General features: G+C 39.5%; 2 protein-coding genes across 2 annotated transcripts in view; one reads left to right on the forward strand and one right to left on the reverse strand.

Moving 5' to 3' along the window:
* TBC1D9 (TBC1 domain family, member 9 (with GRAM domain)) overlaps positions 1-8,210 on the forward strand; it is a gene marked incomplete at its 5' end in the record, with an annotated part of 34,090 nt that extends 25,880 nt beyond the window's left edge. The window contains 5 exons of the mRNA XM_010015893.1: positions 3,805-3,870; positions 5,062-5,148; positions 6,040-6,114; positions 6,257-6,357; positions 7,293-8,210. Coding sequence (XP_010014195.1) covers positions 3,805-3,870; positions 5,062-5,148; positions 6,040-6,114; positions 6,257-6,357; positions 7,293-8,018 — 1,055 coding nt within the window. The remainder of the gene's footprint in view (positions 1-3,804; positions 3,871-5,061; positions 5,149-6,039; positions 6,115-6,256; positions 6,358-7,292) is intronic.
* An 8,619-nt stretch (positions 8,211-16,829) lies between these two features.
* On the reverse strand, positions 16,830-24,001 carry ELMOD2 (ELMO/CED-12 domain containing 2; the record flags this gene model as incomplete). The annotated part of the gene is made up of 8 exons (XM_010015891.1): positions 16,830-17,191; positions 17,605-17,738; positions 18,918-18,986; positions 19,617-19,750; positions 20,682-20,811; positions 21,624-21,718; positions 23,074-23,102; positions 23,923-24,001. Coding segments are annotated over 8 exons (828 nt in total), but the record flags the coding sequence as incomplete, so codon positions are not given.
* Positions 24,002-24,007: the final 6 nt, after the last annotated feature.

A 24,007-nucleotide genomic window follows, 5' to 3' on the forward strand; every position in this document is an offset into this window, starting at 1 on the left:
TTGGGAAAGTCTTTTGTATGATGTTCTTGCTCTGTTTGTTGTTCAGGAAAAAGACGTTTGAGAAATTTACGTGCATATGTAAGAGGTAGGGGAAAGATAAAATGAGGATCCTAGTTTTGTTTGCCCCTGAATAAAAATGCTTCTCTTCAGAAGTCTGCTGACACCCCACATATATGTGTCCCTGTGTGAGGGGAAGGTATTGCACCTCAGTGAAAGGTACCACCTATATTACTTCTGAAATCAATAACCAAGACTGCAGACTAAGAGAGAGAGCAGGAGGGAATCATAGAAAGATTTGGGTTGGAAAGGACCTTAAAATCATCCAGTTACAGGCCCCCTGCCATTGTGGGGGGACACTATACCATGTCACCCAAGGCTCTGTCCAACCTGGCCTTGAACACTGCCAGGGATGGAGCATTTATCCCCTTCTTTGGGCAACCTGTTCCAGCGCTTCCAGAAGTAAAGAACTTCTTCCTTATATCTAACCTGAACTTCTCCTGTTAAAGTTTACACCCATTCCCCCTTGTCCTACAGTCCCTAATGAAGAGTCCCTCCCCAGCATCCTTGTAGGCCCCCTTCAGACACTGGAAGGCTGCTATGAGGTCTCCATGCAGCCTTCTCTTCTCCAGGCTGAACAGCCCCAACTTGCTCAGCCTGTCTTCATATGGGAGGTGCTCCCGCCCCCTTCACCCCCCTTATAATCCTCGTGGCCCTCCTCTGGACTTGCTCCAACAGCTCCATGTCCTTTTTATGTTGAGGACACCAGAACTGCACACAGTACTCCTAGTGGGGTCTCACGAGAGCAGAGTAGAGGGGGCAGGATCACCTCCTTCAACCTGCATTACCTCCTTTGACCTTTTGAGGAAGTCACCTGAAAAGGAGAAAGTTCAGAGTCAGGTCAGATAGGGAGGCTGAATGTTGTTAATGGAGATCATGGCACATGTAAGTCTTGAAGAAGCAAGATTTCAAGACATAAAAGTCAATATCACAACAAAAGGAATGTGCAAGCCCCAGGATTAACATGAAGAAGCAAATCCAAGGCAGGAGCTGGCTACCCCTTTTTTGAATATAGCAGGAATTATTCCCTGTAAGTGACCAACATTTCACCATCTGTTATGTGTTATTTCATGGCAACCTGACATTTCCTCCAGCTTTGTATTTTTATCCTTTTGAGAGAGTAAAGGTTTCCCAATTTGCCTTTCAGCAACCTTTTGTAACAGTGTTTTTAAGCATTAGGGCTCCAAATGCAGCCTTACATGGAAACCTCTGTATAGCAATGGTAACACCTTTTCTCTCACAGGCATAAAAGTTACATGACAATAAAACTGATTGCACACCTCTCCTTCACACCACCCAAAAATCCAGTGCTTCCTGTGGTGTGGTTCTGAATTGTATTTGAGGGACTGTTGGTCAGGTAGCACTTCATGGCCTTTTGAGACATGACCAGTGGATTAACTCTTGCTGCTTACAGGATGCTGTTAATTACAATCAACCCGTTACTGGTTGAGACGGCATTTTTTATAACAAATAATGAGCGATAAGAACAAGGAACAGTGTTGAGCACTGTGAACAGAAATTAATATAAAATGCACAAATGTGGCTTTAAGCAAACGTGACTGAACTGAAATCTTCAATGGGCTGAACTGTCAAAACTGCTCGTTCTGCAAAACCACGTTTTTCAGAAACTAAGCCCAGTGGGGCATAGCTTGAAAACTTTAAGAAGTCAGCTGCCTAGTGACATCTTTGACACAAGGAGGACAGTCAGAAAGGGAGCTCAATGAAGGTTGTTCCTAGTCATGCCATGAAAAGGCATGTGCTGGTCAAGCCCTCAGATGGTGAAGAGTAGACGTGTGTGAGGGCACTGGTTGCAGCTTGATGGTGACACCTTTCACTGTTGCTGTCCCAGGTAGAAAGATTCAAAGGGGGTAGTCTTGCTCTCTTCCAAGCAAGGTTTCTTCTCTCACTGCGAAGTAAGTTTAAAACTTCTGGCTAAGAACTGTCGATGCATCATCTGAGACTCATACTGCAAAAGACAAGACTTGCTGAAAGTTGTTGAAGGTTTTAAGACCTGTGGCTCCAGAGTGCAGGAAGGAAGTAATTCTGGCTGGGACTAAGAATGGTCTTACCACCTCCCCAGTGCTGTTCACAGGCCCTCAGCAGGGTCATCTGCTTTGCTGTTTGGGGATGCAGGGGTGGTGTAGGAGGCCACCAAATTCTCAGGGCCCTCCTATGAAATTGTCCCTGTACTGCAGCATGAAGGTCAAAATGGCCTGAGCTGAGGTATCCACCTGTGCAAAGGTCTCTCCTAACTCTCCGTAATCAGGGCACATGTACCAGGTGCTGTCTTTATGAATGTAGCCTGAATTTTTCTTACTGTTTAACACAACATCAGTCTCATATCTTTGGTAGCCCACTGCAGGTAGCTGACTGTCAGGCAGTTCCTGTAAATCCCCAGTAGGCTGTTCTTCACTTTGTGAAACTTCTGATGTCTCCTAGGGGAGACCCAGAGGATTGTCTCTGAGAAGAGTACAGGTAGCATTTTTTGTAGGCTCGTCCTGCATTCTGTTGTCTTCATGCATGTTCATTTTGAGGGGGAAAAGGGCCTGGCATTATGAACCACGCACAGATTTGTTTTACGCAATAAGCAGTAGCAGTTGAGCTTTTTCAGTTCTTTTCACACCTGGGGACAGGGAGCAGAGCAAGCCTACATGTGTCACCAGATACCCTGTGGCCTGAATCCGATGTTAGTGAATGTGTCCCTAGCCACTGCTGAAGGACACAGAACTGAAGCCCATTTTATGCTTTGGTTGTTTCATGTCGCCTTTAGCAGTGAAGTACCTGGGTGTGTAACCTAAAACATAGTTTCACCAGAAGAGAAAGCATTATCTGCACAGTGTGGTACACCAGATGGGAACATACGGAGGTTTTGTGCTTAAAAAACAAATTGAAAGCAAAATAATTGGTCTAATATCTGTATTTATTGGAGTGTTAAGCTTTACAGCAGACTGTGATTGTTAGCATTTGCCAAACCACACTTTGTAATTTGCATAAGTTGACACAATAGCCTGTAAGGTAAAATAAATCTCTGCATAACCTAGTTAATGAAGGTTTGTTTATGAATTACTTATCATAGCAAGTAAGATTTATGAAAAAGTCTGATTATTAGTTATTTTGTTACTTCAAAATTAACAAATGTCCATTTAATTAAGTGGAAGGAGGAGCTGCAATAGACTGCTAGGATTTCATACAGCTAGGGGTAGCATAGACCAGAAATGAATAGGGGTTGGGGTGGATAAATCACTCAACAGCATTGCCGGAACATCAGTTTAGGCCACAGATAAGCTGTAGCTGTGATAACTGATGCTATTTACTGGAAATTCTTTTTCTTTTCTTTTTTTATTTTTTTTTAATAGTATCTTGTTCTAAATCATCTGATGTTTTTTGGATCCTCAGGTAAGAAATTTTGAAGCCCACACAAAAAGGTGGTTTTAGCTTTCAGCTGGAGGCCTATTTGAGTGGCAGTGTGATGATCATAGATTATTTTTGAGTGTTATAGAATAGACATTTAATGAAGGATCTAAGGTTGAAGTACAAAATTCAGGGTAAGTTGGTCTGTGTTCTCTTGCTGTTTCTACTGCGGATTGCGCCATCTTAGAAGTCAAGTGACTGCCTTGTGATCTCGGGCCATAAAGGGAGTACAGTTCTTCCCAGAGTGAGTGTAGAAGCTTCTAAACCGAAATATTGTAGCAATAATAAATAGAATTTAATGCTGAGTATTAATGTACTGTATATAATACTATTTAGGTGCAGCATGCCATGGAGATCTTACAGAGAAGCTGAAGCTACTGTATAAAATGCATGTTTTGCCTGGTAAGTAAATGATATTAAAATAGCTATTGTCTTGTTGAGAACAAATTTTGGAGCAGAGTTGTTTATCACCTAGCTTTCCCAATTAAAAATTAATTTGTGGGAATCATTGTAGCTGTTTATGCAGCAATAAAGTAAGAGCTTCTGCCATGACCGGGCACGGATTTAGAAAGTCTGAAAGCACTCATGCAGTCCTCTGTTGCTTCAGGCACAAACAGGTCATCTATATGTGTCTCTTGTCTGTTTAGCTGGGGTTGGTGACTTCCTCCATGCATGACAAATACAGTGTTCTTCAACTTACGGGTATCTTACTGTAATCCACTTTATTTAACAGTGAATCTAGCTTAAAATGTTCCTGTGTGCCCTGGCGACTCGTTTCTGTCATCAGGCTTTCTTTGTGGTTTCCCCTCTGGGCTGATAGAAATGTTTGCTGAGGGAAGCTCCAGGTCATTTCAGAGATGTGTTTTCCAGGGAATTGTACAAACTGTTGCACTCAGCTAACTGAGAAAGGCAGTTAGGTTGGAGAGGGAGTGGAAATGTCTCAAAAACAGTTTTGTCCCTGAAGAAAATTATGTCCTGGAACTATCTGGCTGGTTTGTCACACATGTGCCATAAAGAACCTGTTGATGTCTGCACTGAATCTGTGTGATTTATGTATGTTGCAACCCATAAAGGTATCTAAAGTTCTGAGAGAACATTCACCTTCATGTGCTTTGAACACGTGTCCCAGCTGGCTTTGCTGGAGGTAGGCTTCAGTGATTTACTAATCTAACTGGAAACAAATACAATTTTATTGAGTTGTAACAGAAGAGATCATTTCAAAGAATGCAGCTTCTGTTATTTAGGGACCTGTAAGCTCATGTCAAATCATGACAGACTGTTTCCAGCTAGAAAAAGGTTTGCATCTTGCTGCAGACATGCTCAGCTGCACAGAAGAAAGTAATGGAAGCAGACATGGGAAGACGGGCAAGCCAGCCTCTGAAGGCAGACAGCTCCTTGTTAGTCAGATATCAGGGAGGAGACAGAACAGGTCCTGTTGTTCATCTCATCTGCAAGCTGAAAAGAGATGACTCCTAACCTGTCGCATCCTCACACTTCTAGAAGCTGACATTCTAAACCTATCAATGGAAGTACGTTCTACTTTTTAATCAAAGGGTGGAATTTTTAACAAAAGAACTTTATTATATTGCTTAGATCCATCCCCTGAGCAAGAAGAGCCAGACTCTGCTTTTGAAGCTACCCAGTACTTTTTTGAAGACATCACACCAGAATGTACACATGGTAGGCATCTTTTGTCTCGGGCATGAAAAGATGAGGTAATGCATTTCAAACATGTCTTTTTAGGAAGCTACTTTTTTACTGTAACTTCGTAAGTGAAGTACACTCTGTAAAAAGAAGTATGTATGTATTTTGATATCCCTAGAGGTGTGAGTGTGTGTACACTAAGAACTCCCGTATGTTGTGCATTGCACAAGTACTCTCAGAATAGTGTCATCATTGTGTTGTAATAGAAGTAATTTTGTCATAAGTGCACAGCATACATGCCTCAGTGGAGAATAAGAATAAATATATTGGCTTTCAAGATATATTTGGATTAGAACTTAAAATATTATAAAAACCTGAAGCTAAAAGATGTATCAAAATGTAGTGTGAAGTCTTTTTGTGCCCTAATGAGAGCCTGGTCTCATAGCTGTTGTCTTAAATGGCATTCTCTTTCTAGAGATGTTTGATGCTAAGTTTCTTCCTGATTCAAGAAAAACATTGCTCATCCTTCAGATTACTGGGAGAAGGAAGGTTGTTTGAAAACACAGATAATAATTAATAGACTAGGGATGGCAATTTTAAGTCCTGATAGACAAAAGAAGGTGCACTAACATAATCACCAAACATAAAACATGCTAGAAGCTGTTTGTGTTGTGGTAACACAGCCTAATCATTGTACTGTATAAACAAAACCTAAGATGGTCCCTGTCTTAGTATTTATATTATTGATTATGTGGAATTTGTCGGCAGATTTAAGAATAAGCAAAAATCATTTAGTCCTATATTTTTTGCTCTGCATTTTCTGCAGCATAAACATTTCCTTTGTTTTGCATTGTACACATAAAAAGAATGTATGTGTCTAAAACCACACTGATAATCTCTCTCCCCCCTTGCCCCTCCACTTCCTAGTTGTTGGCCTAGACAGCAGGAACAAGCAAGGAGTAGATGATGGGTTTGTTACAGTGAGTCTGAAAACAGACAAAGGTATGCATGGTGTCTCCATTTGAATTACATCTTTCATTTCTTGTAAAGATGCTCCTTTTGAAAATGGAAAAAAAAAAGAGGTACTAATTTAAGGTTTCTTCATGGATTTTTCCTGCTTCTCTGGGTAATTTGTTGACAATAGCCAAGAAGAGCTCACAAGAGAATAGAAATTATCTGAGAATGTGGAGCCAAGAGAATAAATCCAAAGCAAAAAACACAAAGGACTTGCCCAAACTGAATCAGGTACTTCTGCTGACACTTATTTTTCAGTAACTTCAAACTTTCATCACATACCTATAAGTATTCAATCCATTAACTCTGAATAAAGATTTTCTTTTGAGGCAGATGTTTTTTTACCAGAGCAGCAGTCAGCTGATTACAGAAGTTTATTGTTTTCAATATACTGTAACTGGTATTCAGCTCTCAAAACATCCTAAAAATGAGATACATGCATATAGGAATGATTACATACTATTTTGATCTCTAGACAAAGGACACTGGCTATCACCAGCTAGCGCATGATATCCGATACATATTACCTGAAAGAAGCATTTTATGTTTTGTAATTTATACTGTCAGTCTCATTCCCCTTAGATCCATAGCTGCTAAGGAGGAGGAGACCCACTGGGACAGCTGTTTTCTCCAGAGCATGCAGGAAAGATTTATTCCCTGTAGAACAATGCTTCTTACTTAAAATAGCCCTAATCTCCTTCTTATTTAATTTGTGAGTTTTGAATTGTGAAAGGCTCACATCCAGCTAAGTTACCATGGTCAATTAAAAGAGTACTGCAGATCTTTTTTTTCATTACTTACTATTTTTATCAGACCCCTAGTTATACTTTGCATCATTCCTGCAAGAAAATCCACCAAAACGAATGCCAAGTGTGTCACTGCTTACTCTCTGTTGCCCTCCTGAGGCTGCAGAGAAGTAAGTTTGTCATGTGTTGGGACAAAACATCCAACAATTTATTCTAAATAGCTTAGAGAGAGGCAACACATCTGGCTGCCCAGTCTTAGAAAATGCTTTCTAGACCATACCTAGATTATTTCCAATTTCAGTTTAATCACATGAACTATTGTATCATACCTCCATTCCAGACTCTTAAAACTGATTTAGTAGCTCTCAGTCTGATGTGTTTCCTGCTCTCTCATTAATGTTTCCTCTCTCTGTGCTCTAGGGACAGTTCATTGAACTGTGCAAGACAATGTACAATATGTTCAGTGAAGACCCCAATGAGCAAGATCTGTACCATGCTACCGCTGCTGTGACAAGCTTGCTTTTGGAGATAGGTGAGGTTGGCAAGCTCTTCAGTGTACAGCCCACAAAAGAGGCAGACAGCAGCAGTAACAACTGCAGCAAAACTATTCAGAGCGAGCTGTTCCAGAAGAAAGAGCACCAGCGGTACCCCCTCGAACAGCACAAGCCCTTCCAAAGCAGCCTCAGTACCAATGACGAGGAGGCTGTTTGCACCGACAGTGCCCTGGGCATGCAGATGGAAGACATAAAGCTCGAAGACTCTTCTCCCAGGGACAACGGAGCCTGTTCTTCCATGCTCATTTCCGATGACGATACAAAAGATGATAGTTCCATGTCCTCCTACTCGGTACTGAGCGCAGGTTCGCACGAAGAAGAAAAGCTGCACTGCGAGGACATTGGCGAAGACACCGTTCTGGTACGGAGCAACCACACCACTTCTCTTCGGAGAAGCACTAGCATTGACAGAGATTGGGCCATTACCTTTGAACAGTTTTTAGCCTCCCTTTTGACTGAGCCAGCGCTGGTGAGGTACTTTGACAAGCCTGTGTCCATGATGGCCAGGATTACTAATGCTAAAAACATAAGGATGAGGGGGAAACCAATAACCTCGGCCAGCGACTACGAAATCTCTACTATGTCGGGATGAAGGGCAGTTGGGTTTTTTATTTATTTTTTTTATTCTGTATTTATTAGTACCTGGCACAGGCCCTGGTATTTTCAAACCATGATTGTTTTCACTAATGTGAAAATGTTGGAGTGCAAACTTAACTGTCTCGAAGTATAATCACTCTTTCTGTGCGAAATGTTACACAAATGCAAATTTTACTCGAAATACAGAGAAAAAGTATTGGTTGTCAGTGAAGTGTGTGTATTATTAACCTTGCTGTCAATATAAAATGGTAAAGATTAGTTTTTAATTTCTAAATGTAAACTTAATGCTGATATTTATGTGCATTTTTAAAATAGACTTATATAGAGATCTGATTCTTGGGGAAAAAATAAACAAAACATGAAATACCTAAAATTTAAAGGGACGCTGTCAACCTGAACAGGACCGCACATGACATTAAGTTCCAGGAACATCCCTGAAGGATAATTTTATTTCATGTAACTTCTTTTCCAAAGCAGATAGTGGGTTTTAATGTATGCTTTAATTTTATGTTTCTTTAATACATGAAAGATGACTTCAGTGATACCTGCCTGGCTCCCAACTTCCTCTGCTTGAGAAGTGAGAAGTCCATCCCAAACCTAGCTGGCCTATGAGGCAAATGTGGTTCAATGTGATGATTTCTTCAGTAGCAGAAGGCAGAGCCCATTTGCCTTTCCCTGGGTTCAGCGGCCCCTGGCTGCACCAAAGCAGATGGCCACCAAGGGAATATTGACAGCATGACCCTGCCTGGAGCTGTATTCCTAACAGTGGACTAGGGAAGCTTTGGTATGCTCCAGAGACAGTGCACACAGGTCCCAGAACAGATTGGTAGAGTCTCTTTTTAAAAATCAAAAGCTGTTTTTAAAAGTTAAAAAAAAATTATATATATATATATATACATATACACTTCTAAGGCTGGATCTATAGCGTAGCTCTTAAAACTAACCTTTACCACCAACCTATTATATCCTTATTAGATTAAGAAAATAAAAGCCTGTATTGCATAAGTCTTCATTTACAACAGTGTAAAGTAGCAGTAATGAAAAACAAAAATCTGCAAGATAACGTAAGTGAATGTTTAAGTCTTACTGAGAACACTGTCACTTTATATAAAATGAATAGTATCCTGTATCAACTTACTGAATAATATGTTAAAATGAAAACTGGAGCACCTGCACTTTGAATCCTTGCTTCTTTTATACAGATATTAAGGATTTTTGTTGTTGTTATTGTTTTTTAATTCATGTTTGTTTGAGTTCAGGATCATGCCTATATGCCTAATCTTTATTTGCTGTTTTGATAATGTTTTCTGTAGAATACTGTTGATTTTTTTATACTCCTGTATATTGCATCTATGTAACTGGCAGATTTTTTTAGCAGAAGCTATGTTTAATTCTTTTGTTTTAAAAGAATGCTTTTAAACTGTCAGATGAAGTGGTTTTTTAACCACCAATAGGTAACGTGAACAAATAAAGTACACTCTGCACAGATTTGGTTTTTAACTATTAAAGTCATGCTAGAGAGAAAAGTAGGTGATTGTGGTTTGTTACACAGACAAATGACTTTGGACCTTCAACACCAGGTTTCAGGACAAAACTATTTGTTGTTTCCATGCCTGATTTTGTTTAACATTAAAATGTGTTTAATTCCATCTGCAGCAAGCAACTGTGCAAGCTTCTCTCACGCTACCCCATCTCATTAAAGTTTTCGTTGTACGCTCACATTTAGTGACAACAGTTGTTAGGACTTTTTAAGATCCCTCCCCCCCAGATACTTCATGATCCATCTGTGTGTTGCTGTAGCTCGCTGGGCATGAGTTTAAGGCTTTAAATACTAGAATGTTTTTTACAGGGTCCTGGTAAGCTGAGATGTCAGCCTCAGACCATGGCAGTGACAGAACAGATATGGATGTGCTCTGTTTGGTGAATTAAGTTTTTGAAACTTATCAGCTACTTGCGTATATACAAGGTTAATTTGCAAAACAGGGCTGTTAATTTCTGCTGATGTACCCCTTGTCTCAGTCAGTTTACTGTTGATTTTCTTTCTTTTGTTGGGAGTGGAGTTCTCTCATTTGTAATTTAGCCATGTGTAGCCTACATGTAACAGCATGAAAAAGCAGTATAGCCTTCCTGCATATGAGGCTCTGCAGGCTGGTTTACATTTGATGTTCATTTGAAACCATACTCACCATTTTGAAGAATATGGCTTTAACTTAAAGCACCCTGCTCTGACCTTGGCATCTTCTTGTAATGCCCAGCAGCTGAGTAATTTATCACAGAAGTCTTCAGCACTAAGGGGTAACATCCTTAAGCAGACTGTTGACCATTTTAAGTTTGCAAATCGTTAAAATATTTATCTTTTAGGTGTCTGTCACGGTAAAGTGAATTTAAGCCTATCAGCGATCTTCCACATACCTCCGGAGCTGCACACACCACAGATGAAAGACATTTCTGTATCTTAAAAGGTCTTTGCTCCACACCCCACCCACAGCGCAGGGGGCACAATGTGTCATGACAATTATTTTGCTGTTACAACTCTTGTGACAACAAGAGGCATCCACAGGTGTCTCTCTGCTGTAACAGGAGCCATTTTACAAGGCAACTTCTTTTTGATTTACTCTTACCTTTCTGATCATGTCCACAGCACTCCTAAGTGTAAACCAAGTCATCTTTAAGAACAGCTTTGCTGTAGGCAGCAGCCAGGTGAGCTGATTTTCCCCAGGTGCGTGGGGGTGAGGCTGCTCAGGCCAAATGGCCACCTGGCAGTTGCCTAGTTGATGAGACAAGATGTGCTGTGTCCTGTTTACAAGCTGCATGGGAGCTGATGTGAGGAAGACTACAGAGGAGTTCACCTGACCAGCATGTAGTGATGAGAAACCTTCGAGGAAACGTGAGTGAATAATTTTAAGTCTTACCTGTATGTGTAGCAAAGCAAGCCCATGTGGCTTTAGAAATGCCTGTGTTTTCTGTGCTTTGGGATAGAGTCTCTGCTATCTGTGAACTGCAGAGTTTAGTTAGAGCTATTAGTCTCAGCCAGGGGCAAAAAAGGAAGGTTGTCTTCCTGTTCATAGATGAAATTTGTGACTGGACACTGATAAATGCTGCTTTTCTGGTTTGGTAGGAGCCTGTTGGCAACAGGGTGCTGCTTGCCAGCCAAGAGGCAGGCAGCAGATGATGGAGGAGCGTGAGCTTATTTTCTAGAGCTTTATTAAAAAAAAGGCAATGAACATTCTTGAGTTTTCTTCCAATCTGTCTTTCATTTACTCACATGCTGGTAATATATGAAAGTTCAGCAGTACTTACTTCCTTCATCTTACAGCTCCTGAATTCTAGGTGTTAGAGCTGAGAGTTGTGTTTGAGACTTGTGAAGGTTTGTATTACACAAGTTTTGGGCAAGCAGCCAAAAAGCTCATTATATGATGGATTAAACCTACTGGAAACTTGATATCAAAACTGTTGTAAAGAGAAAACCACCATAGGGGTTCTTGTATAGTGATGCTAGAGCTTCTGTTATAGTGGATGTCAGGTGTCATGTCATAAATGAAGATGGCAGAGGCCAGTACAGGTGATGTGGTACGTGAGAGGTTGTGGGAGAGACTGGAAATGATACTGCCACGTAAGCACTGCAGTAGGTCGGAGGAGGTGCCTGTGGCTGTTCGGGTGGGTTATAGGTGGGGAGCTCACCAAGTCCCCACCGATTTGGGTTGTATGTATGTTGATGAGCTCCAGTGCTGTTAGTTTCCAAGCTTCTGGCATCCCTGGGAGTGACTTAACCATCATCTCTTGTCTGTTCCACTTCTTGGTAATTCAGTAACAATGAGGCACGCTGTGGCTAGAAGACATCTTTTATCAGCAGTGAATTATTAACCGTAAAAAATACCGATGCTGTTGTGTCTATTTTTGTGTGAAAAATGCACTAGTGTGAGAAGGGTGCCATGACTGGAGCTCACACGTTTACATATATGCCAAGGCATAACACCACAGCGAGAAAGGAAGTGAAGCTGAGCCTTGCCATCTGGTTGGAAGGAAACTTCTATGCTGTTTCTTTTTCTCTCCACTAGAAGATAGCCTTGAGTCACATGTTATGCACTTCAAGCAGCAATTGTGACTTCTAATGCTCATTTTAAAATGCTGATTTATTCAATAGTGAAAATATAAACTAGCCTAACAGCAAATAGCACAAAACTGGCAATGAACGTGACATTGCAATATGGCTAATAATGGAAATGTGTGACACATGCTGGTATCGGCAGCATCGTGTTATGTTTCAGTGCTGGGATTACAAGGGGTGAATACAGGACGTTGGTCTTAACTGCAGTGCAAGACTCTCCCAATATAGGGTGGCAGGTTTGGTTGAGTTTGGTTCGTGTTGGTTGCCTGTCAAACTTGGACTTTCCCATTGCACAATTTCCTGTAAGATTTCAAGTGGACTTGTATGCAAATGTGTGTTTCTGTATTATCAGACCAACCTTCAGGGTTAAACACCATTTTTATGGATCTCTCAGTCAGATTTAAATCTTGTTCCTTCCTTCTGGTTGTTTGGTTCAAGGAAGGTATCTTAGATGACAATAAAAACTAGATGAAAAACTAGAAAATGCACGTGAATGCAGACAGCATTTCTTCCAGCGGTTGCATTTTCCAGTTCAGCTTCCATACACACAGATGATGTGCTGCCTACTGCTTGCAACAGTTTGTGCAGCAGTGTTATTTCCTAACAATGCCTTTCGTAGGCACAAACACCAGACCAGGAACCATAACAACCTCTAAACAAGTTCTCAGAGCAAAAAACACACACAAAAAAAAAAGGGAAAAAGCTTCCTCTCTTACTGCAGCGCAGGTGATGAACTGGGAGCATGGCTAACCGGAAACTGTTATAGGTTCTAGCAGGCCAGAGCACATTCATGTTGACAGCATTTTGGAGTAACTTGTTCTTTATTTGCTACTGTTGTAAACATCTTTCTATTACACAGACATCACAGTTTACATTATTGCTTTTATATTGTGGTAAACAGAAATTTCTATTAGCACGCAGCTATCTAAGCACAGTGTGAGAAGAAACCATCCACAACCTGTCTTGGGCTGGCTTTTGTTTGTTCTCCACTAGAGAAAGACAATATCTAGACTGGCACAAGAAACATCAGCCCAAAGAGCAATCACCAGTGTACTACAGCAACACAAACCAAGGATGACAGAAAGGAACAACAGGTTACATTTACCACGTACTCACTAGCAGTGTTTCCAAGAATACTGACTGCTGAACTCCCACCTAACTAAACACAAACTTCTTCTTCATGGTAATTCTTAAAACCAAGGCTGACCGATACGATTTTGTAAAATGTCTGTTATTTAAACCAGGACTGGACATACTTGGGGCTTTGTGTGTATAATTTTTTGTCTGTGTTTTGTTTTGTTTTTCAAAGAGTGAAAATCCAAAACTCTTTAGCTGAGGTGCTTAAATTGGCTCCATTTCTACAGTCCTTTAGGACAAAGTGCCCTATTCTTTATGCTGCTCTATCAGACGACAGAAGCACAACCAGTTTAAAAACATCCTCAGTTTCTTCCTTCCTAAGTAGCACCGTCTTCAAATCACTTTCCAATCGAGTCTGTTACTTACGAAGCAACGTTTACTTACTAAGAGACCAGATTTTACTTTGCTTGTGGTAAACTTCTACTTATCTTCAGGTTAATTTGTTCACTGAACGGCACCATGTTTCAAGCATACACTGAACAACGTAAGTGGAGGTAGTTTGTGAAACAGTTGCTCCTGTAGTAACAACAACAAACTTTGAGAACCACCTTGTTGTCTTCAGTTTTGTTGGGTTTTTTAACTAAAATTATTATTGCATATAAGCTTTCACATTGTGAATGCTTTCAAGAGGCAGCAAGGTAGAAAAATAACAGTACCTGCAAATTCTAATAAGGTAATACATACTTTAAAACATGACAGTTAATAAATAACAAAAGATTTTAGCAAGGTTTTAAGACTCTTAGACTAAAACCACAAGCAACAAATTCATTATATAGACAAATTGATTATATCAACTTGCAGAAAGGTGGCCTACCTCCAGTACCATAACCTTAGGACTGTCGCCCCACAATAGTTAGTATAAAATGCTGCTGACTAGTAAAACATTGTTATTCCCTAAATACAATTTTACCTTTTCCCATATATTTTCTAGCTACCACCATAATACAATAATCCTACAACTGGTGCAAAACAAGGACACCCAGTACTAGTCTACAGATAGTGACTTCCAGACAGGAGGCCTGGGCTACTTCAGCATACAAACTACATGCAAATTCTAACTGTTCACTGGGAAGGTGTATTGGAGCCAAACAGAATGTTCGCCTTAATTTCTACATGCAAACTAATGCATTCCCCTATATCTCACTCATCTGATGAGGGTTGGGTTTACCTTTTTTTCTTTGTGTACTGCCACAGTAGTAGATGCATCTCATCAGGCTCAGTCTGCGTTCCGCACTAAAAAGTCCTAGGTGTGTGATAGGAAACATGAAGCTTGATGGTTGGGCTTTGAAGGCCTCAACAGTAGTTAAATGTCAGTCTCCCGGTGAACCAGGAGCCAAGTGAAAGCTACAAGGCTGGAAAGAGGAGGGTGTAGATTATTTTGCAACTGCTGCAAAAATTAAAAATCAAAAACTTGCAGACTCTGGCACAGGGGAGTGCTTTAGGGAATGGCTCCAGCAATTTTTGTTACTTTCTAGCAAGCAGTAGATGAACAGCAAGAATGGGATCTCTTTTTCCTCCTGCTGCTAAACACATTGGGGTCACTTCTGAAATTCCAAAAGTCAGCCTCACGTTGCTTGCAAGCAATAGCAAAAATTATTAACAAAGGCAAACATGACGGAAGCTGGGGCTAGAAAGTGACAGACAGCTAACCTCTCAGCCACTGGGAAACTTCCTCATGTTTTAGGAATGTACAGTATCTACAAGGGTCAGAAAAACAGAGCTCCACTGCAAGACCTGAATCCCACAAAACTCTCCACAGGATCCTGCTTTGACACGACTCAAGTACTTGGGAGTAGCAAAAGAACTTGGCTTCGGGCTGTCAGTTTTGTTATCTGATCAGTCAGATTAGCTGCCCAGCTTCCAAGCCATGGCATAACCATTAACACTCTCCCTACAAGCATCTTCACGTTACCTTTTTTTAGTAGAATAGCATCAACCCAGCACAGGTGAGAGGAACCCTTCTCCACCCAGCACATTAAACTTTAGAATTGTTTAAGTCTCATCTATACACGAGGTATCCTAAAAAGAAAACAGAACCACGTTACCTCTTATGTCTATACTGGCTACCCTGATCAGGAGCCTTCCCACAAGTAAGAGACCACCAACATTTAAGGGATCAAAAGCAAGCAGGTGGATGCAGTGCAAGATGTTACTAGTTATTCAATAGGCTTGCAGAACTACAGAGGTGGGAAGGCAGCTCTGGAGATCACCTAATCCAACCCCCTGCCCAGAGCAGTCACCTAAATCAGGCTGCTCAGGGCCATGTCCAGTTGGGGTTTGATTATCTCCAAGCAGATGTAGTATTACATATTATGATAATACATTTAATACTTACGTAGTGTAACATTACTTATTACAAAAATGGGTTTGTCTTTTTCCTTGTGTTCCATATTTGTATTCTTCATGATTAGTCATCAACTAAAAGTTAACTAATTTACCTGAGATGATTAAAAAAAAACAAACAAAGGCAATGAATGCTTATATTAGCATACAAATATTTTGTGCCACCGTGTGCTATTTAGGTATATACTCAAAGAGTCCTTCCCAAATAAATCAAGTTTCTAAGGCTATGAGCTGGTTACAGAATTAAAATTAAACACTGATTGAATAAAGCAGAAGGCACTTATTTAATAGTAGGTTTTTAAAAAAATGAAGTGATGATCATACCAAATCTGTTTTAAAGTTGCTTTAAGCAATCATCAGTCACACTATAGATATGAAGTCCTATTGACTAGATTGTCTGAGGATGCCAAGATTAAGAAACAGGTCACAGTTGCATCCCTTCCATGGAAAATACATCTTTGTTAGAAACTTGTACTTCATGTGAATTTATTCTCACAAAATAGGGACTGCAGCTGCAACAAAGGCTTTTAATGAGTGAACTACATAAAAGGGATAAACTAACTTTTGTACTTCCCACTGAGAAGACCCCATTAGCTGCTAAAGGAAGAGCTGACAACAGATGCGGAGCCAAGCAGCCTTGAGCAGCTGAAGTCAGATTAGAAAGAATTGAAATGTTTTACAGTAAGAATATTTTTAGAAGGAGTAGATTTAGTCAGAGGATCTGATCCTCACACTGATGATTTGTGGTTCTTTTTGTTTGTTTGCAAACTAAGCTTTTTTTCAAGCATACGAATTGGCTGGTACAAATCCATAGAAAGGAAAACTTCCTTGCCAGAAGTAATTTCTCTAAGTATCGGTATGTTTATGGATTAAGCCTCTTCGCCAAAATCATAAGTGACTCAAACATCCCCTTCATGGACATCTTTACAGAGAAATTTAACATTGATGAGTGAACCATCAACTACATGTAAGAACAAGAACATAAAGTCTAAAACCAGAGTAATTTCAACTAAAAGAAGTTTTTAAAAGACTATAACAGTCAAATTTGTTAATAGAAAACATGACGCGGCATAAATACCTGCTTCATGTCCCTGCAGCAAGAAGTATAATAGAAATTGTGAAAACAAATGTTCCAGAGGCTCTTGAGATTAGTGGGTTATTTTTTTGTCTTGGTTTGTTGGTTGGTTTTTGTTTTGCATTTTGTTTTCTTAAAAAAGCTGTCCTTTGGAGAATAGCATATAAAGACCTGTAAACAGAGGCTGATTGTCCAAGCTTTCTGAACTGAATTTTGATTCTTTTTTTAAATGTAAAAAAAGAAGAAAAGAAGTTCTCTTGTTAAACAGTTTTTGGTGGAACATGCAGGACTTTGCTCCAAATGCGTAACTCCATTTTTGATGCAGAACCTCATAGGCTGCAGAGGAGTTAAGGTTTCTTTGTATCTCCTAAGGTTAGTATCACATTACAATCCAGTAGGAGTCCCTTAATTTTTTCATGGAATTTCTCTCTGTAGTGGTTGAAGTGCATAATGCTTTCTGGTTCTTCTTCAAACCAGAACTTGTCAAACTCATAAACCAGGTAACCTGCAGAGAAGAAAAAATGCAGACCTGCAAAAAAGACCTCCACAATTTTCTGCCTTGATCTAGCTAGACCTAGAATGATCATTTACACTCTATTCATTCCCTCAAAGTAGGTACTGTCCCATCATGGTCAACAGCAAGCATCTGGATGCTGTAATAATGAACAGAAAAGAAAATCTGCAAATACTGAGTTTTCAGACTGCAGTCTCTAATATATGGAAAGCCACTCAAATGCATCCCTTAAATGTGCATTTCTGTAGCACATTGTGTAAGCATCAGGTGCATTCCAGCACCTGATCCAGAAGACAAACAGCTTGCTCTAATGAGAAAAGAGTAGGAACACACTCTAAAAACCCCAAGCTCTATGCTGTAGGCCTTCCCCAGTAGTCCGTTCTAGAGAAGCTACAGATACTTACAGTAAAACTGATGGAAGTGCTCCATCTGTGGCAATCCAAAGACCATGTTGTACAGATGAGACTTTAAAGCACCGTTCTTAAGCAAGCTGTACGCCATTTCTGTCAGGTTGATTCCAACTATTGCATAAGAATATCTGCAACACGAATCACATGCATGTGTCACCTTCCTGACTGAAGGACTTAAACGCTTCCCTGAAACAGTCTGCATTAAGATAACTGTAGGTCAATTTTTCTTATGATGCTTGTTGACAAGCTGACTCTGGCCGACAGACCACTCCTCCTGTTCCCTGGTGCATCCAACAATGTAAAAGTTCTTTAAAAACATTAGTTTTCCATACAATAGTATGACAAATGCTGCCATTAGGCAATAATGAGATAGTAAAGCTAATCAGCGTCGACCTCAGTTTGCTCATTGAAAACCATTAGATCTGCTGGAATATTAAAAATCAGACATCAAAAATGCTGTTATGGTATAAATGGAATGGCCATCTCAACCTGTTCTTCGAGCTGAGAAAAACCTGTTTTTCTGTTGCATGGTATAAAAAGCACCATAATAGAAATTCTTAAAGGACTTTTAAAACAAGTGTTTCTGGGGGAAGGAAAGGAAAAAAGGATTGGTGTCAGTGATATGAATATTTAATTGATCTAAATGTCTCTGGTATCTTATTCATGACCTAGTTGCACAACGTAATATTATTTACAGTTAGAAGTCATGAAAGGCTCCCATTCTTGGTAGGTGACTGAGTTAACTGGGACTAGATGGATCGGATGATATACACAGGTTTACCTGCTTTCCTCTGTACCTGACTGGTTTTAGACTATATTCCCTGTAAAACAAGCTAAATGTTTCAATATACAAAGTCTTCAAAAATGAAGTTAAATTTGAACAACAAAGCATGTCTTTGTACATATTTATCGCAGAACAGAAACCCAGCCAAAAAAAGGGAGCTTAACAGATCATCTTACCATCCCAACACAGGATCATAAGGTGGTGAAAAGTATTCATTTCTAAATCTAAACTAAGCCTACTACAAATAAGGATAACTATGATGTTAAAGGTGTTCACTGTGTTAACCAAAGCCAATCTTTTGCAACATTTTTGTCCCAGCAAGTCTATTCTGAAAAAAGCCCCACCAAGATGCACATAGTTCCCAGCCTTAAATTGATTTCTGTGTTGGGTTTCTCACCCTTTACTGGGGATGGGGGGAAGAAACCCACAGATATTTTCCTCTTTATTTTCAGGAGACATAGTTTGTGGTCTTCAGATGAGCTCTTACACAGAGCAAGTGAGAAAAAGTCATATAGTGACTTACCCCAGCTTTGGGTGATTTGAATGCGAAAGGATCTGACGAGCTTCATCCGTGTAATGTTTACTGAAATACCTGTTAGTGTAAAACAGGATTTTCCATTATTTTGTAAAGTTCACATATAAAAAAAAAAGAATAAAAATTAATGTGTTTAACATCAAAATGTGCAGCTTTAAACTAAAGCTAAATACTACCCTGTACTGAAAAACAGCACACAATGAAAACCAAGGCAAAGGTAGTAAGTGAAATTATATTCAGCATGAACTACAAAGATAGGAAAGAAAAATTATTGTGTTCTGAACATCAAATATGAAGTTTACCCAAGTCTACAAATTAGCTTAGCAACATTATGCAAACCTGTTAATTTTTCATTACAGAAATTCAGGAATTTCAAAAGCTTTTGACAAGTTAGTTTCTAAGTTATAACCTACCAAATCTATCACACGACAGAAAAAAATAAATAAGGTGTCTCAGGCAACTTTCTGTTCCTCTCCTTGCTTTTTGGCCTTTACCTAGCCACATATTTACAGCTGTGCAGCCACTAGAAATGATGACTTATTTAGAAAATACCAGTTTTCACTGTACAGAAGCCACCATTTCTATTTGCTTCTATTCAGTTTTTATTAGAAATAGCACTTTCTAGAGAAAATACATAGATATTGGAAATTATTTACAAGAGAAATCAAATACTTATTTTTCACTTACACCAGATTCATTAACCCCAGCAGGCCCATTCCTCTGAAGTCTGTTTTCGGGTCATCACCCTGGAAGCCAATGTCACACCACTGCTTGGTGATTCTGGCCTTCAGATTCTCATGAGGCATCAGCAAATTCCAAAGCTGCACAAATATGCTTCCATGTTATGCACAACTGCTAAAGTATTCCAAGTCATGTAATTCAGAACACTTGCTTCACACATTAGAAACCATTCACCAAGGAACAGGATACAATCTGCATGCTGTTCTTTTCTGTCCGTAGCAGTCTGGAGTCATACTACAATAGCTTATTTCAGCCATGGTGAAAATTATTACATTTAACATTAAATGTAATCATTTCCCCTCACAGACAAAGCCACTATATCAAGACTAAAGAAATAAAGACTTGTTTCACTTCAGAAATTATTTTATGCATCATTTTCTGACAGGACAGCTATAAGCTAAAATACAAACTATCAATGAATGCTTACTTAACATGTCAATGTTGGGACTTGCATAGCTAATTGAGATAATTGTAAATGACATGCTAATGTATTTGCACAATAGAAGCTATTTTAAAAAGCCTCAAGCAGTGTTATATTATTTCCTTGCTATTATTTATTGTTACCTAAAATACATCACTGATTGCTTTTATCTTCCACCATGAAACTACACTCTTTGACATTGATTGGGATGCAGTAATAACAAAACACTAGTGTCTGGTTTTTGGTTTTTGTTTTTTAATTTGGTAATTATTGGTTTATAAATTAGACATGTACATAACATTAAATATCTTTTTAGTTAGGATCTTTCAGTGATCCATTACAGAAGTATTTTGCTATTTATGTGGTGGTGTTATGTCTGATTTCACACAAAATAATCACAGCACAAGTAACTCTAGTTTAATAGTTCGTTTTGCTTTGATGTTGTATTTTAACGTGTCACTTGTATAATGGCTTAGCAGTTCACAAGTAGAAAAGAGTAATAGGCCAACTGGTAAGAATACTACCAATAAACTGGACTTGGAGAGGAAAACCGAAGCAAACAGCTTTCGTATTTAAAAGATTATTTTCACCTCAATTAGCAGGTCTTCATGCTCTTCGTTATCCGAATCATACGGGATCTTCCTCAGATCTTCCACATTCAAATAAAGTTTTTTATAACCTGATATCTGCAGTAAGGTTATACGCAGATTTGTCTTAAACCTGAAATAGCAATAAAACACCACACAGAAGCTCATAAAGAGGCATAGCTATTTTTGGCATAACGTTAGCTATAAATCCTTGCTTGAACTACGGGGTAAGACTTTTCTTATGGTTAATGCAATGTAAACACCAGAATTAGGAAGTGCTTTACTCTTATCTTTCACACCACAGTATATTGGTCAAGTACACTGCTATATGGACCTCATTTCTACTTTAAAAACCTTCTAACCAATTCCAGTGCTGCACAGTCAGACCCTATTCACTTAGATTATGGAAGTAAAAAGTAATTAGCTGAAAGCTGTGATGACACAAGAAAACTCCATATATCATCCTTCACCTGCCCCAAACTTCTAAATTCTGAAGTGAAGTTTTGTTGGAAATACTTATAGCTTCAAAACATTTCATTAAACTTTAAAATTTTGACTATTCACAATTTTTCCTCCCAATTGTTCATAATTACTTATGCAGGTGAATGCAAACATTAATCAGACATCACTATACTCTCAAACATATCTAAACAATTACATAGTTCATGTAATCAACGTATGCAATAATCACATTACTTAGAAATAAGGAGTAATAGAAGGAGCTTGCAAGACAGAAATGCAGTTATCCTAAACCGGTGTCAATTAAAACTTGGTAATTTATTTTCCAGAACAGAAGAGGACATGACAATACCTTCTTTTCCAATTTCTTTTTAAGTATTTCTGCTGAATGGCCTAAATATTGTATCAGATTAAGCAACTGCAACAATGCGCCAAGCAGTCAGAGTTATCTGCCATGAAGAACTTCTGTTCAGGCTCCAAACATACCCTGTATCCTTCTGTTCGATTTTCTTTTCTTTCATTACATCTCTGACACACTTCTCCACTTCAGCTTCCTCAACATGCACAGCGTTTCTCAAAATCTAGGAAGTTAACATAGTAAAAGTCTTACGAGGAGTGCAGAAGCCTATCCTCTACTTTATTCTTATTTCTCAGCTTCTGTACACCTGCCATGTACATATTCTTTACCATGAAACAACAGTCAATTTACTGTAACTATTTACAATAAATGGGACCAAATTGCCTATAAATCATATGCAATAATTACATTAAAGCATAATTTGTAACTTTGTCAGACTACAAACAACATTTACACAGGAGTCCCATAAAGAGTAAATAAAAAGTTGGTGAGTTGCTTAGTCAAGGTTCTCCTTTGCTTTCAAATGCGGAATTGAAACATATTATTCCTAATCCAGTTGAAAAAAATGTAGCTGTCCAGGAGTAAAAGTCATACAATTTCAATAAGGAAATAATACCTCAGAGTTAGGAGACGTTGAGCTAACAAAGTTGAGGTTTCAGTGCTGGAGTGAAACAAAAGAACTTAATGTAAGATACTGCTATGCTGCAGTCTTCTAAGGTAAAGGGCAAATATTAGTAACAATAATTACACACTGCCCACCTAAAATCACAACAATTTAACTTCATCTTCCAAACTTTTTATGGTCGTCACACATTCTTTAACACAATTCATACTAACACCAAAGCAGCTTCATTTCAGTAAAGCAAAAGGTTAGCTCTTTTAAAACTGAACATTAATACAGGTGGTATCATAATTTCATTAAGAGACTCTAAAAGACCCACCCATACTGTGCTCTACTGCAACAAAGATGCTTGTGGCAGTTACTAATTCTCTCTCAACATAATGTTGCAGTGATCAGCTAGAAAAAGGGAGAATGCAGTTACCTCAATGTCTAAAGAGGAAGGGTTTTGTTCAAGATACACAAATTTGAGGGTTTCAAGTGTTAGCTTATGTTTAATGGCTACAGAACAATTGGAATGAGCTTGTCATTAAATATCCACCTGCAAACTTGAATTACCTTTTTCCAACCATTCAAGACATTGCCGTATACACAGCATTTACTTGCTTTATCCATATCACTAACCTTTATCACACTTCTGGTTTCTACAAAACCAACAGAGATTGTTGTGACAGGGACAACTTACCCTCTCTGAGAGCAGAAGCTCTGCATAACAACTTACCTGACTTGCTGAAGAGCAGGTAAACTTTTGGAGAGATGGGAACAAACATTTGAAGGGGTCATGGGGTTATTTTTGAGAAGCCTTGACTAACCCTAGCATACAAAACTGAAAATACTGTTCTCTCTGCCTTTTATTCCTCTACTTTCCTCCACCCTCCAATAGTAAATGCATATGTTCTTTTCTGGGACTGATGTCTGAAAGAAGTTTTTATTACAGTTCAAACACTAGTATCTTTTACCTTATTCTTTGATGATTCCAGTGAATGTTCTGCAATACAGAAAAAAGTAAATATCACAGTTAAATTGAATTGACTTGTTTAAATAATTGATAATAGATGTTCTTGTGGCACATTATAGAAGTTTGCATTCCCTTTATACACATAATTAAACAAAATTAGTCAAAATCAACGGGTATCATGCCAACCATATCCTGGACTGAATCACAAGGAGCATGACCAGCAGGTCGAGGGAGATTATTCTCTCCCTCTACTCAGTTCTCATGAGACCCCACCTGGAGTACTGAATCCAGCTCTGGGGCCCCCAACACAAGGGGGGACGTGGACCTTCTGGAGCAAGTCCAGAGGAGGCCACAAAGATGATCAGAGGGCTGGAACACCTCTCTTATGGAGACAGGCTGAGACAGTTGGGCTTGTTCAGCCTGGAGAAGAGAAGGCTCCGGGGAGACCTTAGAGCAGCTTCCAGTGCCTAAAGGGAGCGATAGGAAAGCTGGAGAGAGGCTTTCTACAAGGGCAGGTAGTGATTAGACAAGGGGGAATGGCTTTAAACCGAAAGAGATTAGGTATGAGGCAGAAATTCTTCCCTGTGATAGGGGTGAGGCGCTGGCAGAGGCTGCCCAGAGAAGCTGTGGCTGCCTCATCCCTGGCACTCTTCAAGGCCAGGTCGGACACAGGGGCTTGGAGCAACCTGCTCTAGTGGAAGGTGTCCCTGCCCATGGCAGGGGGTTGCATCTGAAAACCACATCTGATGGATGCATACTGTGCTCGGGACAGGTCCTGGTTCCCAACCACTGCTTTTCAGGCCTTTCTAAGGCTCCCAGCCCGTCCGCTTTGGCACCCTTCCTTCATTACCTATGCTCAGCGTCCGCCGCGCACCTGCCTTCGAGCCCTCTAAGACACGCTGCAGTTCGCACTTCCCAGTCAGCAGCCTCAGGAG

This window comes from Nestor notabilis, unplaced genomic scaffold, assembly GCF_000696875.1.
Source record: "Nestor notabilis isolate BGI_N333 unplaced genomic scaffold, ASM69687v1 scaffold8406, whole genome shotgun sequence".
Taxonomy (NCBI): Eukaryota; Metazoa; Chordata; class Aves; order Psittaciformes; family Psittacidae; genus Nestor; species Nestor notabilis.